Source organism: Mobula birostris, chromosome 26, assembly GCF_030028105.1.
Source record: "Mobula birostris isolate sMobBir1 chromosome 26, sMobBir1.hap1, whole genome shotgun sequence".
Lineage (NCBI taxonomy): Eukaryota > Metazoa > Chordata > Chondrichthyes > Myliobatiformes > Myliobatidae > Mobula > Mobula birostris.
In genome coordinates, this window is record NC_092395.1 from 50,586,055 (window position 1) to 50,605,601 (window position 19,547).

At 50.7% G+C, this 19,547-nt stretch overlaps 1 protein-coding gene across 2 annotated transcripts in view; it reads right to left on the bottom strand.

The window, feature by feature from the left end:
• LOC140188076 (disintegrin and metalloproteinase domain-containing protein 10) overlaps positions 1-19,547 on the bottom strand; it is a 157,418-nt gene that overhangs the window by 39,729 nt on the left and 98,142 nt on the right. For both annotated transcript variants that reach the window (XM_072244021.1, XM_072244020.1), the window contains exons 12-13: positions 13,220-13,403; positions 6,024-6,123 (exon numbers count right to left, since the gene is read on the bottom strand). In XM_072244021.1, the coding sequence (XP_072100122.1) occupies positions 6,024-6,123; positions 13,220-13,403 (284 nt within the window). The remainder of the gene's footprint in view (positions 1-6,023; positions 6,124-13,219; positions 13,404-19,547) is intronic.

Consider the following 19,547-nt stretch of genomic DNA (forward strand, 5'->3'; position numbering starts at 1 on the left):
GTGAGGGGCTGGGTAAGGTGGTGGAGTGGTGAATCGGACAATGAGGGGGTGAGTAAGGTGGTGGGGTGGTGAATGGGGCAGTGAGGGGGTGCATAAGGTGGTGGAGTGTTCAGTGGGGCAGTGAGGGGGTGGGTAAGGTGGTGGGGTGGTGAATCAGAGAGTGAGGGGGTGGATAAGGTGATGGAGTGGTGAATCGGACAGTTAGGGGGTGTGTAAGGTGGTGGGGTGGTGAGTGGGGCAGTGAGCGGTGTGTAAGGTGGTGGGGTGGTGAATCGGGCAGTCTGGGGGTGGGTAAGGTGGTGGGGTGGTGAATCAGGCAGTGAGGGGGTGCGTAAGGTGGTGGGGTGGTGTATCGTACAGTGAGGAGGTGGGTAAGGTGGTGGGGTGGTGTCTGGGGCAGTGAGGGGGTCTGTAAGGTGGTAGGATGGTGAATCGGATGGTGAGGGGGTGTGTAAGGTGGTGGAGTGGTGAATCGGGCAGTGAGGGTGTGGGTAAGGTGGTGGGGTGGTGAAAGGGACAGTGAGGGTGTGGGTAAGGTGGTGGGGTGGTGAATTGGACAATGAAGGGGTGGGTAAGGTGGTGGGGTGGTGAATCGGGCAGTGAGGGGGTGTATAATGTGATGGGATGGTGAATTGGACAGTGAAAGGGTGGGTAAGGTGGTGGGGTGGTGAATCGGGCAGTGAGGGTGTGGGTAAGGTGGTGGGGTGGTGAGTTGGGCAGTGAGGGGGTGTGTAATGTGGTGGGGTTGTGAATCGGGCAGTGAGGAGGTGGGTAAGGTGGTTGGGTGGTGAATCGGACACTGAGAGGTTGGGTAAGGTGGTGGGTTGGTGAGTGGGGCAGTAAGGGGGTGAGTAAGGTGGTGCGGAGGTGAATCGGACAGTGAGGGGGTGGGTAAGGTGGTGGGTTGGTGAGTGGGGCAGTAAGGGGGTGAGTAAGGTGGTGCGGAGGTGAATCGGACAGTGAGGGGGTGGGTAAGGTGGTGCGGTGGTGAATTGGACAGTGAGGGGGTAGGTAAGGTGGTGCGGTGGTGAATTGAACAGTGAGGGGATGTGTAAGGTGGTGGGTTGGTGAATCGGGCAGTGAGGGGGTGGGTAATGTGGTGGGCTGGTGAATTGAACAGTGAGGGGGTGGGTAAGGAGGTTGGGTGGTGAGTGGGGTAGTGAGGGGCTGGGTAAGGTGGTGGAGTGGTGAATCGGACAATGAGGGGGTGAGTAAGGTGGTGGGGTGGTGAATGGGGCAGTGAGGGGGTGGGTAAGGTGGTGGAGTGTTCAGTGGGGCAGTGAGGGGGTGGGTAAGGTGGTGGGGTGGTGAATCAGAGAGTGAGGGGGTGGATAAGGTGATGGGGTGGTGAATCGGACAGTTAGGGGGTGGGTAAGGTGGTGGGGTTGTGAATCAGACAGTGAGGAGCTGAGTAAGGTGTTGGGTGTTGAGTGGGGCAGTGAGGGGTGGGTAAGGTGGTGGGATGGTGGATCGGACAATGAGGGGGTGAGTAAGGTGGTGGGGTGGTGAATGGGGCAGTGAGGGGGTGGGTAAGGTGGTGGAGTGTTCAGTGGGGCAGTGAGGGGGTGGGTAAGGTGGTGGGGTGGTGAATCAGAGAGTGAGGGGGTGGATAAGGTGATGGGGTGGTGAATCGGACAGTTAGGGGGTGGGTAAGGTGGTGGGGTTGTGAATCAGACAGTGAGGAGCTGAGTAAGGTGTTGGGTGTTGAGTGGGGCAGTGAGGGGTGGGTAAGGTGGTGGGATGGTGGATCGGACAGTGAGGGGGTGAGTAAGGTGGTGGGGTGGTGAATGGGGCAGTGAGGGGGTGGGTAAGGTGGTGGAGTGTTCAGTGGGGCAGTGAGGGGGTGGGTAAGGTGGTGGGGTGGTGAATCAGAGAGTGAGGGGGTGGATAAGGTGATGGGGTGGTGAATCGGACAGTTAGGGGGTGGGTAAGGTGGTGGGGTTGTGAATCAGACAGTGAGGAGCTGAGTAAGGTGTTGGGTGTTGAGTGGGGCAGTGAGGGGTGGGTAAGGTGGTGGGATGGTGGATCGGACAGTGAGGGGATGGATAAGGTGGTGGAGTGTTGAGTGGGGCAGTGAGGGGGTGTGTAAAGTGGTGAGGTGGTGTATCGGAGGGTGAGGGGGTGGGTAAAGTGGTGGGGTGGTGAATCGGGCAGTGAGGGGGTGTGTGAGGTGGTGGGGTGTTGAGTGGGGCAGTGAGGGGGTGGGTAAGGTGGTGGGGTGGTGAATCGGGCAGTGAGGGGGTGTGTAAGGTGGTGGGGTGGTAAATTGAACAGTCAGGGGTGTGTAAGGTGGTGGGGTGGTGAATTGGACAGTGATGGTGTGGGTAAGGTGGTGGGGTTGTGAGTGGAGCAGCGAGGGGGTGGGTAAGGTGTTGGGTGGTGAGTGGGGCAGTCAAAGGGTGGGTACGGTGGTGCAGTGATGAGTGGGGCAGTCAGGGGATGTGTAAAGTGGTGGGGTGGTGAATCGGACAGTGAGGGGGTGGGTAAAGTGGTGGGGTGGTGTGTGGGGCAGTGAGGGGGTGTGTAAGGTGATAGGTTGGTGAATCGGACGGTGAGCGGGTGTGTAGGAAGGTGGGGTGGTGAGTGGGGCAGTGAGGGGGTGAGTGAGGTGGTGGGGTAGTGAATCGGGCAGTGAGGAGGTGGGTAAGGTGGTTGGGTGGTGAATCGGACACTGAGGGGCTGGGTAAGGTGTTGGGGTGTTGAGTGGGGCAGTGAGGTGGTGGGTAAGGTGGTGGGGTGGTGAGTGGGGCAGTGAGGTGGTGGGTAAGGTGGTGGGGTGGTGAATCGGAGAGTGAGGGGGTGTGTAAGGTGGTGGGATGGTAAATTGAACAGTGAGGGGGTGTGTAAGTTGGTGGGGTTGTGAATTGGACAGTGAGGGGGTGGGTAAGGTGGTGGGGTGGTGTGTGGGGCAGTGAGGGGGTGTGTAAGGTGATAGGTTGGTGAATCGGACGGTGAGCGGGTGTGTAGGAAGGTGGGGTGGTGAGTGAGACAGTGAGAGGGTGGGTAAGGTGGTGGGGTTGTGAATTGGACAGTGAGGGGGTGGGTAAGTTGATGCGGTGGTGAATTGAACAGTAAACGGGTTGTGTAAGGTGGTGGGGTGGTGACTGGGGCAGTGAGCGGTGGGTAAGTGGTGGGGTGCTGAATTGGGCAGTGAGCAGGGGGGTAAGGTGGTGGGATGGTGAATCGGACAGTGAGGGGGTGGGGAAAGGTGGTGGAGCGGTGAGTGGGTCAGGGAGGGGTGGGTAAGGTGGTGGGGTGGTGAATCGGGCAGTGAGGGGATGTGTAAGGATGTGAGTGGTGAATGAGACAGTAAGGGGGTGTGTAAGGTGGTGGGCTGCTGAATTGAACAGTGAGGGGGTGGATAAGGTGGTGGGGTGGTGAAATGGACAGTGAGGGGTTGGGAAAGGTGGTGGGGTGGTGAATTGGACAGTGAGGGGCAGAGTAAGGTGTTGGGGTTGTGAGTGGGGCAGTGAGGGGCTGGGTAAGCTGGTGGAGTGGTGAGTGGGGCAGTGAGGGGGTGAGTAAGGTGTTGGGGTGGTGAATCGGATGGTGAGGGTGTGGATAAGGTGGTGGGGTGGTGAATCGGACAGTTAGGGGGTGTGTAAGGTGGTGGGGTGGTGAGTGGGGCAGTGAGGGGGTGTGTAAGGTGGTGGGGTGGTGAATCGGACAGTGTGGGGGTGGGTAAGGTGGTGAGTGGTGAATCGGACAGTGTGGGGGTGGGTAAGGTGGTGGGTGGTGAATCGGACAGTGAGGGGTGGGTAAGGTGGTGGAGCGGTGAGTGGGTCAGAGAGGGGTGGGTAAGGTTGTGTGGTGGTGAATCGGACAGTGAGAGGGTATGTTAGGTGGTGGAGTGGTGAATCAGGCAGTGAGGGGGTGGGTAAGGTGGTGGGGTGGTGAATCGTACAGTGAGGGGGTGGGTAAGGTGGTGGGGTGGTGTCTGGGGCAGTGAGGGGGTGTGTAAGGTGGTAGGATGGTGAATCAGGTGGTGAGGCGGTGGGTAAGTTGTGGGCTGCTGAATCGGGCAGTGAGCAGGGCGGTAAGGTGGTGGGGTGGTGAATCGGGCAGTGAGGGTGTGGGTAAGGTGATGAGTGGTGAGTGAGACAGTGGGGGTGTGTAAGGTGGTGGGCTGGTGAGTTGAACAGTGAGGGGGTGTGTAAGGTGGTGGGGTGGTGAGTGGGGCAGTGGGGGGGGTGTAAGATTGTGGGGTGGTGAATCAGACAGTGAGAGGGTGGGTAAGGTTGTGGGGTGGTGAATCGGGCAGTGAGGGGATGTGTTAGGTGGTGGAGTGGTGAATCAGGCAGTGAGGGGGTGCATAAGGTGGTGGGGTGGTGAATGGGGCAGTGAGGGGGTGGGTAAGGTGGTGGGGTGGTGAATCGGACAGTTAGGGGGTGTGTAATGTAGGGTGGTGAGTGGGGCAGTGAGCGGTGTGTAAGGTGCTGGGGTGGTGAATCGGGCAGTCTGGGGGTGGTGAATCGGACAGTGGTGGAGCGGTGAGTGGGTCAGAGATGGGTGGGTAAGGTGGTGGGGTGGTGAATCGGGCAGTGAGCAGGGGTGTAAGGTGGTGGGGTTGTGAATTGGACAGTGAGGGGGTGGGTAAGGTGGTGGGGTGGTGAAATGGACAGTGAGGGGTTGGGAAAGGTGGTGGGGTGGTGAATTGGACAGTGAGGGGCAGAGTAAGGTGTTGGGGTTGTGAGTGGGGCAGTGAGGGGCTGGGTAAGCTGGTGGAGTGGTGAGTGGGGCAGTGAGGGGGTGAGTAAGGTGGTGGGGTGGTGAATCGGGCAGTGAGGGGGTGGGTAAGGTGGTGGGCTGGTGAATTGGACAGTGAGCGGGTGGGATAGGTGGTGTGGTGCTGAATTGAACAGTGAGGGGGTGAGTAAGGTGTTGGGGTGGTGAGTGGGACAGTGAGGGGCTGGGTAAGGTGGTGGGGTGGTGAATCGGACAGTAGGAGGGTGGGTAAGATGGTGAGGTGGTGAATCGGATAGTGAGGGGTGGGTAAGGTATTGGGGTGGTGAGTGGGGCAGTGAGGTGCTGGGTAAGGTGGTGGGGTGGTGAATCGGACAGTAAGAGGGTGGGTAAGGTGGTGAGGTGGTGAATCGGATAGTGAGGGGGTGGGTAAGGTGGTGGGGTGGTGAGTGGGGCAGTGGGGGGGGGTGTAAGATTGTGGGGTGGTGAATCGGGCAGTGAGGGGGTGGGTAAGGTGGTGATTGGTGAGTGGGGCAGTGAGGGTGTGGGTAAGTTGGTGGGGTGGTGAGTGGGTCAGTGAGGGTGTGTGTAAGGTGGTGGGGTGGTGAATCGGGCAGTGAGGGGATGGGTAAGGTGGTGGAATGGTGAGTGGGGCTGTGAGGGGGTGGGTAAGGTGGTGGTGTGGTGAGTTGGGCAGTGAGGGGTGGGTAAGCTGGTTGGGTGGTGAGTGGGGCTGTGAGGGGGTGGGTAAGGTGGTGGGGTTGTGAATCGGACAGTGAGGGGGTCGGTAAGGTGGTGGTGTGATGAGTGGGACCGTGAGGGGTGGGTAAGGTGGTGGGTGGTGAATTGGCTGTGAAGAGGTGGTTAAGGTGGTGAAGTGGGTGGAGCCATGATGGGGCCATGAAGAGTTTAGCAGTAAATGTTTTAATGGGGCAGTAAAGAGGATGGTGGGGCATTTAAGAGGAGCATGGATGTGCGCAGGTCTGAGTGGGTGAAGGGGTCGCTGGATTGTGAAGATGTGTGGTGGGTTAGTGAAGGGATGGGTGGCTAGATGGTGCAGCACCAGTCTCTGTTTGACTTTGATCCCTGCCTAACTTCACCACAGATGGGCTGAGGGCCATCCTTGGCCGAGTGAAGCCCATTCATTCCTTGGTTCCAGGTCCCTTGTCCCTGGCCCAGGACCCAGGCTCTGATGCCCCACACTGACCTTTACTCCCTGGTGCTCAGCCCCTGGGTCCTAGGCAGACAGAGACCACCACCCCTGTCCAATGCACCATCCTCTCAACCACTCCCACAGTGTCCAGCTGTGCCCGCACCCTTCCTCCATGGTCCTGCCATACCTGACAGCTGGCAGCAGAGGTGACACTCCTCCTCTGCAGATTGGGCACCACAGCTGCACTGTTCCAAGCCATGCCGCTCACACAGGGACCCCGAGCATTGCTGTGGGATCACAAGGAAGCAGTTAGTGACGCTCACTGCTGTATCATTGCAGGCTGCTTACTGCAGAACCAACACACCTCATTGAAAGCATCCCCTCTCCCTCCCACTCGCAACCAGTGTGTGCAGCTTTTAATGTAATGGGGCAGCTACCGAGGGCCGTATCGTGGGAAGGGCACAGTCCTGATTCTGCTGCTGTAGAGCACCTCATGGATGCTCAGTTCTGATGTGGAACAATTCTGGTCTGGATCATTTCTCGTGTCAGTCAGAGAGAAGTACAGCACAGAAGCAGCCCTTTGGTCTATCTGGAGCATGCTGAAAACCATTTAAACTGCCTACTCCCAAAGATCTGCACCAGAACAGGTCCTTCGTATCCCTACTATCCCGACATGTACCTATCCAAACCGCTCTTAAACATTGTGGATCTGTTCTGGTGAGATTCTGTTCTGGTGTGGACCTGTTCTGATGAGACCCTGTTCTGGTGAGACCTTGTTCTGGTGAGACCCTGATTTGGTGTGGACCTGTTCTGGTGAGGACCTGTTCTGGTGAGACTCTGTTCTGGTGAGACCCTGTTCTGGTGTGGACCTGTTCTGGTGAGAACCTGGTGAGACCCTGTTCTGGTGTGGACCTCTTCTGATGAGACCCTGTTCTGGTGAGACCCCGTTCTGGTGAGACCCTGTTCTGGTGAGACCCTGATTTGGTGTGGACCTGTTCTGGTGAGGACCTGTTCTGGTGAGACTCTGTGCTGGTGTGGACCTGTTCTGGTGAGACCCTGTTCTGGTGTGGACCTGTTCTGGTGTGGACCTGTTCTGGTGAGGACCTGTTCTGGTGAGACTCTGTGCTGGTGTGGACCTGTTCTGGTGAGACCCTGTTCTGGTGAGACCCTGTTCTGGTGGGGACCTGTTCTGGTGAGACCCTGTTCTGGTGAGACTCTATTCTGGTGAGGACCTGTTTTGATGAGGACCTGTTCTGTTGAGGACCTGTTCTGGTGAGACCCTGTTCTGGTGAGACTCTGTTCTGGTGAGACCCTGTTCTGGTGTGGATCTGTTCTGGTGTGATTCTGTTCTGGTGTGATTCTGTTCTGGTATGGATCTGTTCTGGTGTGATTCTGTTTTGGGGTGGATCTGTTCTGGTGAGACTTTGTTCTGGTGTGGATATGTTCTGGTTTGATTCTATTCCGGTGTGATTCTGTTCCGATGTGATTCTGTTCCGATGTGATTCTATTCCGGTGTAATTCTATTCCAGTGTTATTCTATTCAGGTGTTATTCTATTCCGGTGTGATTCTGTTCCGGTGTGATTCTGTTCTGGTGTGATTCTATTCCGGTGTTATTCTATTCAGGTGTTATTCTATTCCGGTGTGATTCTGTTCCGGTGTGATTCTGTTCCGGTGTGATTCTATTCCGGTGTTATTCTATTCAGGTGTTATTCTATTCCGGTGTGATTCTGTTCCGGTGTGATTCTGTTCCGGTGTGATTCTATTCCGGTGTGTATCTATTCCGGTGTGATTCTATTCTCGTGTGATTCTATTCCGGTGTGATTCTGTTCTGGTGTGATTCTATTCCGGTGTGATTGATTCTATCCTGGTGTGGATCTACTCTGGGCCTGGGTCAGAAGTAGAACCAAATCAATCCTGGGGAGTTTTGGGAAGCTCAGACTGGGATGGATACTGGTCAGTGTGGAAGGAAGGGCAATTTCTCCTGGTTATTCCTCACTGTCTGCTACCACTGACCTATCAGGATTCAACCAGCTCTCTCTTTGTGGTGGTGCTGGTGATGGTCATTGAAGTCCCCTCCCAAAGAACTCTATGTTCTTGCCATCCTCACTGCTTCTCCCCAATGCTGTTCGGCATGGAGGATCACGGATTTGTCACTTGAGGGAGGTCGAGTTTGGAATCATCCCATGTTTGACCTGATGAGCATATGTAAGGTATCAAAGGACACTCTCTCTTTCCTTTAAAACAAAGGACCACCACATCTGTTCAATTTGCCTTTGGGACAGCTTACCATATTCAGGTAAATATCCTTTGATACTTGTGAGGAGATCTCTGCTAGGAATTCTGAGCAGACGTATCTCTGTTGTGTATATATCCAGTGCCTAGTTCAGTGCCAGAGAACCTGACTCCTGTCAGACTTCAACAGAATTGAGTAATTTGTGTGTCCACCTCAGGGGACAACCATATTTTCTGGACTCATGCACAGTCAGTGAACAGTTCCCCTGCCTAATGATGTGAGTGAATCAGTGGCTGTTTTAATACAAACCTTTGGCTTTGAGGAGAGGGTTCTGGAGATTAGACCAGGAAAACTGTGAAAAATTGACAAGAGATGTTTAAGATTCCTACAAAGTAAGAGGATATAGCAAGAGCCTGTTCCAATGTCAGAAGGACTTGTGTCCAAGGACCCCAGACCAGTGGCTGAGTATCTAAGGAATGAACGGATTTTCCTGTTTGTAATGTGATACCTACACCTGAGCTGACTGCTCAGAAAGGAGGGGAATCACATCCACAGTAACTTTCAGAGCAGATATCTTTCACCTGGGCAAAAGAGCTGCTGGACTGATAGGATTCTTCTACTGCAGAGATGGGATAGGGATAGGAGCAGAACTAGACCAATCGGCTGAGCAAGTCTGCTCCTTATTCCATCATGGCCAGTTTATTATCCTTCTCAACCCCATTCTCAGGCCTTCTCCCTGTGACATTTCATGCTCTGATTAACCAAGAACCTATATTTAAACCTTTGCTTTAAATATGCTCGGTGACTTGGCAATGAATTCCATACATTTACTACCCACTGGCTAAAGAAATTTGTTCTCATCTCTCTTCTAAATAGACATCCCTCTATTATGAGTCTGGGCCTCTGGCCCAAGACTCACCCACTATAGGAAACATCACCATTTCTGGACATTTCAATATTCAATAGGTTATGATGAGATCTCCCTGCATTCTTCTAAAGTCCAACGAGTCTAGGCCCAGAGCCATCAAACACTCCTCACATGTTTCATTCCCAGAATCAGTCTCGTGAACCTCTGGACCCTCGCCAATACCAACACATCTCTTCTTAGATAAAGAGCCAAAACCTGCTCACAATACTCTAAATGCAGTCTGACCGTTGCCTTATAAAGCCTCAGAATTACATCCTTGCTCTTATATTGTAGACCCCTTGAAATGAATACTAACTTTGCATTTGCCTTCCTTACCATCAATTCAACCTGCAGTTTAACCTTTAGGGAACCCTGCACAAAGTCCCCTTGCACCTCTGATTTTGGAATTTTCTCCCCATTTAGAAAATAGTTTATGCCTTTACTCCTTCTACTTAAGTGCATGACCATACACTTCCCTACACCACATTCCGTCTGCCACTTCTTTTTCCCACTGTCCCAATCTGTCCAAGTCCTTCCAGAGACTCCCTGCTTCCTCAGAGCTATTTATCTCACCACCTATCTTTTTATTGTCTGCAAACTTGGCTACGAAGCCATCAATTCCATCATTCACATCGTTAACATATAACAGGAAATAAAGCATCCTAATACCCACCACTGTAAACAGCACTATCTACCAGCAGAAAACCAGAAAAGGCCCCCTTTATTCCCATTCTTTGTCTCCTGCCAATCGGCCAATCTTCTCTCCATGCTAGTATCCTTCCTGAAATACCATGGGCTCTCATCTTGTTAAACAGCCTCATTTGCAGCAGCTTGTCAAAGGCGTCTGAAAATCCAAGTAAACAATACCCACTGACTCTCCTTTGTCTATCCTGCTTGTTACTTCCTCAAAGAGTTCCAACAGATCTGTCAGGTAAGATTTCCCCTGAAGGAAACCATGCTGCCTTTGGCCTACTTAATCATGTGACTCAAAGTACCCCAGAACCTCATCCTTAAGACCTTCCAACATCTTCCTAACCACTGAAGTGAAGCTAACTTACCTATAATTTCCTTCCTTCTTAAAGAGTAGAGTGACATTTGCAATTTTCCAGTCCTCCAGAATCATTCCAGAATCTAGTGATTCTTGAAATATCATTACTAATGCCTCCACAACCTCTTTCAGATCCTTGGGATGTAGTCTATCTGATTCAGGTAATTAATCTATCTTCAGACCCTCAGCTTCCCAAACATCTTCTCCTTAGCAAAAGAATCTACTCTCACTTCTGCCCACTGACACTCTCAAATTTCTGGCATACTGCTAGTATCTTCCACAGCGAAGTCTGATACCAAGTACTTATTAAGTTCGTCCACCATTTCTACGTCTACTACCTTTCCAGCAGTTTATTATCCATTCTTGCCTCTCTTTTGCTCTTTATATATCGGAACAAACTTTTGGTATCCTCTTAGATATTATTGGCTAGCTTACCTTCATATTTCATCTTTTCTCTCCTTATGGTTTTTAGAAGCTTTCTGTTGGTTTTTAAGAGCTTCCCAATCCTTTAAATTCTCAGTAATTTTTGCTTTATTATATGCCCTCTCTTTCACTTTAAACTGTTTTGACTTAATGTGTCAGCCATGGTTGCCTCATCCTCCCTTTAGAATACATTTTCATCTTTGAAGTGTATCTATCCTGTGCCTTCTGAATTGCCCCAGGAACTCCAGTCATTGCTGTTCTGCCATCATCCTTGCTAGTGGCCCCTTCTAATCAACTTTAGCCAGCTCTTTTCTCATTCCTCTGTCATTCCCATCATAATACTGATATATCTGACTTCATCTTCTCCCTCTCAAACTGCAGGATGAATTCCATTATATTATGATCACTGCCTCCTAAGGATCCCTTTACCTTAAACGCCCTAATCAAATCTGGTTTATTACACAACACCCAATTCAGAAATGCCTTTTACCCAGTGGCTCAACCATGAATGGCTCTAAAAAGCCCTTTTGCCGGCATTCTACAAATTCCCTCTTATCTACCTGCATATTGAAATCTCCCACGACGATCATAAAATTGCCCTTATTACATGCCTTATCTATTTCCTGTTGTAATTTATATCCCACATCCTGGCTACTGTTCGGGTGCCTGTATGTAACTCCCATTAGGGCTTTTTCACTCCTACAGTTTCTTAACTCTGCCCACAAGGATTCTACACCTTCTGATCCTATGTCACCTCTTTCTGAGGATTTGATTTCATCTTTTACCAAGGAGCCATGTCAGGTCCTCTGCCCACCTGCCTGTCCTTTTGATACAATATGTATCTTTGGATGTTAAACTCTCAACCATAATTTCCTTTCAGGCTCAGTGATGCCCACAATGTCATACCTGCTACAAGATCATCTCCCTTATTCTGTGTACTGTGGGCATTCAAATATAACACCCTCAGTCCTGTGTTTGTCACCCTCTTTGAATTTGTTTCCCTTTAACACTGCAACTATTCCACTACTGCAAGTTTGTCCTACCCTTCCCACAGTCTCAATACACACTGCATTCACTTGTATACCAATCACCCCATCCTTAGCCCTTATCACTTCGGTTCCCATCCCCTGCCAGATGAGTTTAAACCCTTCCCAATAGCTCTAACAAACCTCCCCACAGGATATAGGTACCTTTCGGGTTCGGGTGTACCCTTTTTGTACAGGTCATAACTTCCCTAGATGGTCCAGAAATCTGAAACCCTGCCCTCAGCCACTCATTCATCCCTACTACCATCAAATTCCTGCCCTGACGACAGGTGGTTGTGGGAATAATCCAGAGATCACTGTCTTGGACGTCCTGCTCTTCAGCCTCTTCTCTGACTCCCTATGCTCACTGTGTAGGACCTCTTCCCCCTTCCTATCTGACATTGGTGTCAATGTGCACCACGCCCTCTAGATGCTCACCCTGCCTCTTGAGAATATTCCACATCCTGACCCTAGCACCTGGGAGGCAACACACCATCTTGGCATCTCTTTCACGGCTCTTTCAACCTACTGTCTGCACCCCCCCCAAACTACTGAGACTATATCACTATCACTCCGCCTGCTGAACCTCAGAGCTGGCCACAGTGCCACTGGCCTAGGTTAAAGATGGATGGTGGTATCTGGAGTGAGCTGCTAGATAAAGTGGTCAAGGTGGATATAGTTACAGCATTTAAAAGATATTTAACAATACAATACAATACAGGCCCTTCAGCCCACGGAGTTGTGCCTGCCTTTTTACCTATTCCAAGATCAATCTAACCACATAGTTCTCCAATTTTCTTTCATCCATGTGCCTAAGAGTCTCTTAAATGTCCCTAGAGTACCTGCCTCTACCACACTCCTGGCAGAGCATTGGGCAGGTACATGGGTTGGAAAGTTTAGAGGGAAATGGGACAAATGCAAATGGGATTAGGTCAGATATGGCCCAAACCAGGCTGAAAGGCCTGTTTCCTTGCTGTATAGACTCCATGCTGTTTGCTTTGAGGAACACATCAATACTCCACACCTGGAGTATTGTGTGCAGTTTTGGTCCCCTAATCTGAGGAAAGACATCCTTGCCATAGAGGGAGTACAAAGAAGGTTCACCAGATTGATTCCTGGGATGGCAGGACTTTCATATGAAGAAAGACTGGATGAACTGGGTTTGTACTCGTTGGAATTTAGAAGATTGAGGGGGGATCTGATTGAAACGTATAAGATCCTAAAGGGATTGGACAGGCTAGATGCAGGAAGATTGTTCCCGATGTTGGGGAAGTCCAGAACGAGGGGCCACAGTTTGAGGATAGAGGGGAAGCCTTTTAGGACCAAGATTAGGAAAAACTTCTTCACACAGAGAGTGGTGACTCTGTGGAATTCTCTGCCACAGGAAACAGTTGAGGCCAGTTCATTGGCTATATTTAAGAGGGAGTTAGATATGGCCCTTGTGGCTACGGGGGTCAGGGGTTATGGAGGGAAGGCTGGGGCGGGGTTCTGAGTTGGATGATCAGCCATGATCATAATAAATGGCGGTGCAGGCTCGAAGGGCCGAATGGCCTACTCCTGCACCTATTTTCTATGTATGTTTCTAAACATCAGGGCAAACTTCCCCGGCTCTGCTGATGCTCCTTACGTTGTTGTAAGCTGAATAAAGACCCTGGGGCTTGTTAAAAGCACGGAGCTGATAGAACCCATGTTGCAGCAGATCAGGGTGCTGGGAACAGACAGTGCGAGCTCTGATTATGTACTCACCCCATTCACACACAGCAGCAGCCCATGGTTGCAGAGGGTGTGGTCCTCCTTGGGAGAAGAATCTGGGCAGGTGGGGCTCACTCCATCACAGTGACTCTTGAGGGCACACTCCGTCTCTCCGCTGCACTGTTGGTAACGGGGTGCCAGCACACACTGGGGCCCACAGCAGGGCCCCTGAGTCAGACTGTAAAAGCATACAACATAGTGAGAATTAGTATGGGTACGCAAGCATAATGTATCACATGCATCCACTCACATTTCAGTGTCTGTAGTGAGCCAATGGTTGTAAGGGAAGAAGGTGCATTAGATCTAGACCTTAGCAGTTTGATTGTTGCTGATCTACATTGAGCTATGCTTTCCTAATACACCAGTCCACCAGAGCCCTCAATTCCTCAATCTTTCCAACGTTCATCTACATCCACTGAATGCTTTTGCTTACCACACCCCCACCACCCACAACAAGGAACTGTAGAGATTCACCTCTCTCTACCTCCTCTTAGTACGCTGTCTTGTCATTGCTAATGAAGCCAACCACTGTCATCTGTGAACTTTCTGAGCTCTCCACCCCACATCAATGACCCCTTCTCCTGTCTTCAACCCTCCTCCTCTTCCTGGACACCTCATGCTGGTCTTCTGCTTGCTCTGGACCTTTTCATTGCCAACTGCAGACAGGACATTAATCATCTAGATTTTAACACTCCTCTCTCCTATTCCAACCTCGCTCCTTCCGAATGCTCAGCTTTCCACTCCCTCCGCACTAATTCTAACCTCACCATCAAATCCGCAGATAAGGGAGGTGTTGTAGTTGTATGGCGGATTGACCTCTACCTTGCTGAGACCCGGCACCAACTCTCACACACCTCCTCCTATTTACCCCTCAAACAGGACCCCACTAAGGAACACCAGGCCATTGTCTCCCACACCATCACCAACCTTATTGCCTCTGAGGATCCCCCAGTCACCGCCACCAACCTCGTAGTTCCCACACCCCGCACCCCGCACCTCCCGTTTCTACCTCCTACCCAAGATCCACAAACCCACTTGTCCAGGTAGACCCACTGTTTCAGCTCGTTCCTGCCCCACTGAGCTCATATCTACATACCTCGACTCTGACTTATTCCCCCCAGTTCAGTCCCTTCTCACCTACATCCATGACACTTCACAAGCTCTGGATCTTTTCAATGATTTCAAGTTCACTGGCCCCCATCATCTTATTTTCACTATGATGTCCAGTCCCCATATACCTCCATCCCCCACCAGGAAGGACTCAAAGGTCTCCATCTTCTCTAGACATCAGACCTAACCAGTTCCCCTCCACCATCACTCTCCTCTGCTTAGCAGAATTTGTCCTCACTCTAAATAATTTCTCCCCTAGCTCCTCCCACTTCCTTCAAACAAAAGGTGTAGCCATGGGCACTCGCATGGGTCCCAGCTGTGCCTGCCCGTTTATTGGCTAAGTTGAACAGTTCAAGCCTACAATGGTGACCATCCTGTACTTTTCCTACATTATATCAACGACTGCATCGGTGCTGCTTCCTGCACCCATACTGACATTGTCGACTTCATCCATTTTGTCTCCAACTTCCACCCTGTCCTTAAATTTACCTGGTCCATTTCCGACACCTCCCTCCACTTCCGCAACCTTACTGTCTCTATCTCTGGAGACAGCTTATCCACTGACATCTATTGTAAACCTACGGAGTCTCACAGCTACCTGGACTATACCTCATCCTACCCTGCTACTCAGTTCATCTCAATTCCTCCGTCTCTGCCACATTTGCTCTCAGGAGGAGGCTTTTCATTTCAGAACGGAAAAGATGTCCTCCTTTTTCAAAGAAAGGGGCTTCCCTTCTTCCACCATCAACACAGCCCTCAACCGCATCTCCTCCATTTCACACACATTTGCTCTTACCCCATCCTCCCACCACTCTACCAGGGATAGAGTTCCCCTTGACCTCACCTACCATCAGCTTTCATGTCCAGCATGTAAAACTTCTGCCACCTCCAAAAGGATCCCACCACCACACACATCTTCCCTCCCACCTCCCCCACTTTCTGCTTTTCGCAGGGATCACTCCCTACGCGACTTGTCCCTTGTCCATTCATCCCTCCCCACTGATCTCCCTCCTGGCACTTATCCTTGCAAATGAAACGAGTGCCGCACCTGCCCCTACACCTCCTTCCTCACTACCATTCAGGGCCTCAAACAGTCCTTCCAGGTGAGGCAACACTTCACCTGTGAGTCTGTTGGGGTCATTTACTGTGTATGGTTCTCCTGCTGTGGCCTCCCATATATCAGTGAGACCTGAGGTAGATTGGGAGACTGTTTCACCGAGCATCTACACTCCATCCACAGAACAAGCGGGATCTCCTAGTGGCCACCCATTTTAATTCCAATTCCCATTCCCGTTCTGAAATGTCCATCCACGGCCTCCTCCACCGCTGGGATAAGGCCACACTTAGATTGGAGGAACGACACCTTATATTCCGTCTGGGTAGCCTCCAACCTGATGGCACAAACTTTTATTTCTTGAACTTCCGGTAATGCCCCCCAACCCCACCATCTCTGTCACCATTCCCCATCCCCTTTTCCATCTCACCTTATCTCCTTTTCTGCCTATTGACTCCCTCTGGTGTTCCTCCCCCCCCCCACCTTTTCTTCTTTTGCCTTCTGTCTTTTACTGATTTACTCCCAGCTGTTTACTTCATCCTTCACCCTCCAGGTTTCACCTATCACCCGGTGTTTCTCTCTCCTTTTAAATCTACTCCTTAGTTTTTGTTTCTCCAGTCCTGCCAAAGAGTTTTGACCCAAAACATTGACTGTGCTCTTTTCCTAGATACTGCGTGGCCAGCATTTTGTGTGTGTTGCTCAAATTTCCAACATCTGCAGATTTTCTCTTGTGTGCGAACTTAACGATTCGGTTTGAACTGGATCTAGCAGTGCAGTCACGCAGCAGCAGCAGCACGGACGGCCGTGGCCCGGGGGGGGTGCTGATGCTCAGCGTGATTGAGTGTTTCTGTCACACAGACTGACTGTGGCCTTTCTGTCAAGAAGTCCAGGATTCAGTTACAGAGAGAGGTGTTGAGACCCAACAAGGACAGCTTACCCACCAGCTTCTGAGGGATAGTCATATTAGACGCTGAGCTGAAATCGAGAAACAGCATCCTGGCATATGAGGCGCCATTTTCCAGGTGGGACAGGATGGAGTAGAGGCTATGGCATCATCAGTGGACAACTTGAACGATGAGCGAACTGTAAAGGATCCAATGTAGCAGGAAGATGGGATTTAATGCAATCCATAACCAACTGCTCAAAACACTTCATTGTTGTTGAGGTCAGTGCCTCTGGACAGTAGTTGTTGAGGCAGCCTCTTCCCTGAACATGTTCCAGTCCGTATTTTTAAAACAGCTGAGGTTGTTACTTCTGGCCAGGGCTTTATGTCCCTTTTGGGCACAAGGAAGATGGTGGCCCCCTGCAATCCTGAGGGGATAGTGGACTGTTCCAGATAGAGGGTGAAATGTCTGTTAACTGGGCTGTGGAGTCCCTCAGCACCCAACCAGGTTTGTTATCAAGCCCCACGGCTTTGTGTGAGCTGACCCCGACTCGGGTCTTCCTTACATCAGCTGCTGCCAGACAGAGTGCCTTTCTCACCAGCACATCGTTCTGCCGATCGAACCCAGCATAAAAGATATTCAGCCTATCAGGAATAGAAGTGCCGCACAGGACCAAAATAAGTTGCAGAAGGTTGTGAATTTAGTCAGCCCCATTTTGGGTAAACATAGACATAGAAACATAGAAAAGCTACAGCGCTAGCCTACAAAGTACCCAGGACATCTTTAGGGAGTGGTGTCTCAGAAAGGCAGCGTCCATTATTAAGGACCTCCTGCACCCAGGGCTTGCCCTTTTCTCACTGCTACCATCAGGTAGGAGATACAGAAGCCTGAAGGCACACACTCAGTGATTCAGGAACAGCTTCTTCCCCTCTGTCATCCGATTCCTAAATGGACATTGAGCCCTTGGACACTACCTCACTTTTTTTTGATATACTGTACAGTATTTCTGTTCTTGCACTCTTTTAAAATCTATTAAATATACGTAATTGATTTACTTGTTTATTTATTATTATTATGTTTTATTTTATTTATTATTATTTTTTCTCTCTGCTAGATTATGTATTGCATTGAACTGCTGCTGCTAAGTTAACAAATTTCACATCACATGCCGGTGATAATAAACCTGATTCTGATTCCATTTGGCTCATCAAGCCTAATCTGCTATTCCATCATAGTTTATCTACTATCCCTCTCAACCTCATTCATCTGCGTCCTCTCTGTAACCTTTGACACCTTTATTCATCAAGAGCCTATCAAACTCTGTTTCAAATATATGCAATAACTTGGCCCCCACAGCCATCTGTGGCAATAAGTTCCACAGATCTCTGTTCTAAAAGAACATCCTTCTATTTTGAGGCTGTGCCCACTTCACTTAGTATAGGACGTACCCTCTTCATGTCCACGTTATCTAGGCCTTTCAATATTCAGTAGGTTTCAACGAGATATCCCTCTTCATTCTTCTAAATTCCAGTGAGTACAGAGACCAGAGCTATCAAATGCTCTTTGTAAATTAACTCTATAATTCCCAATTCATTCTTGTAAATTTCCTCTGGACTCTCTCCAATACCAGCACATCCTTTCTTCGACAACATGCCCAAAACTGCTCACATTGCTGCACGTGCAGTCTGACCAATGCCTTATAAAGACTCATCTTAGGATAAATTTTCTCCCTCATGGCCTTTTGGCCTTTTGCTGCCAGATGGTCTGAGGTAAACGATCAGTGAGATCCCCAGTCTCCCTCCCCACCCCAGTGTTATTCACAAGTAGTGTGCGGAAAAGGTGCTGCAGTACTACACTCACCAGAAATAGTTGCTTGTCAACATTCTTGGTGTGGTCCTACCAGGGCTCTACCTAACTGGGACAAGGTGAATTGTGTGTTCAAGATTAGCATGCCCTGTGCTGACCTAACTGTTGCTGACGCTGCATGAATCAGTGATTCACGACTGATACCCTTGTCCCTCTGAACACTAACTCTCTTCTATCCCACCCTTCGCCCCCTGAAGGATGAACTCACACTGCTCCATTCGGAGGAAGCCAGCAGAACACTTGACAGGGTGCAAGTCTGACAAGGAAACCACAAGTGACAGGTTTGCTGGAACTAGTAGAATGGACCGAATGATGCGGTGTATTCGGGCTTTCAGACGGCCTCTGAGAAGATACCACAAGAGAGAGTAAATGAAAGTGGGGATGATAAACTGGCTTGATCAGGGACTGGGTAATAGAGCAAGAACAATCAGCTCGGGAGGGAACGGAGTGTGACCAGTTGGGTGATGCAGGGAAGGGGGCTGAGATCCAGCTGTTCACACTCATTGGCAGGTCATTCCCAAACATCTGGCTCTGCATGGCAAGAACTGAGTTATACAGACAGGGGAATGAGACATTCTACACTGACCCAGATACATGGTAGAGGGAGTTGGCCAAGTATGATGATATTTCCACATGTGACAAGATATAAGGCACAAGAGCAGACCAAACACAAAGTCAGATCAGCCAGTTGTAATCCAGGGGTATTCAATATTCTGAAGATCAAGAGTCAAGAAATTGTCTAGGTGATTTGTAAGGTGGTAGTCTCCTCCCATCACACCAACACCCATCCCCCCCAAACCATCTACGAGTTCCACATTGACTTGAGCGGTGACCTCAGAACCAACACACCAAGGGATGGATCACACGTTTGGACTGGAACTGTCAGGAGAGCAGAAATCCAGATATGGAGAATCCATACTTCACAAACCTTACGTGAACAGAGGGAGAGAGAAGCAGGGAGGGGAGTGGAGAGAGAAAGAGAGAGGGGAGTGGAGAGAGAAGGAGAGAGGGGAGTGGAGAGAGAAGGAGAGAGGGAGTGGAGAGAGGGGAGTGGAGAGAGAAGGAGAGGGGGAGTGGAGAGAGAAGGAGAGAGGGAAGTGGAGAGAGAAAGAGAGAGGGGAGTGGAGAGAGAAGGAGAGAGGGGAGTGGAGAGAGAAGAAGAGAGGGGAGTGGAGAGAGAAGGAGAGAGGGGAGTGGAGAGAGAAGAAGAGAGGGAAGTGGAGGGAGAAAGAGAGAGGGGAGTGGAGAGAGAAGGAGAGAGGGGAGTGGAGAGAGAAGGAGAGAGGGGAGTGGAGAGAAGGAGAGAAGGGAGTGGAGAGAGAAGGAGAGAGGGGAGTGGAGAGAGAAGGAGAGGGGGAGTGGAGAGAGAAGGAGAGAGGGAAGTGGAGAGAGAAAGAGAGAGGGGAGT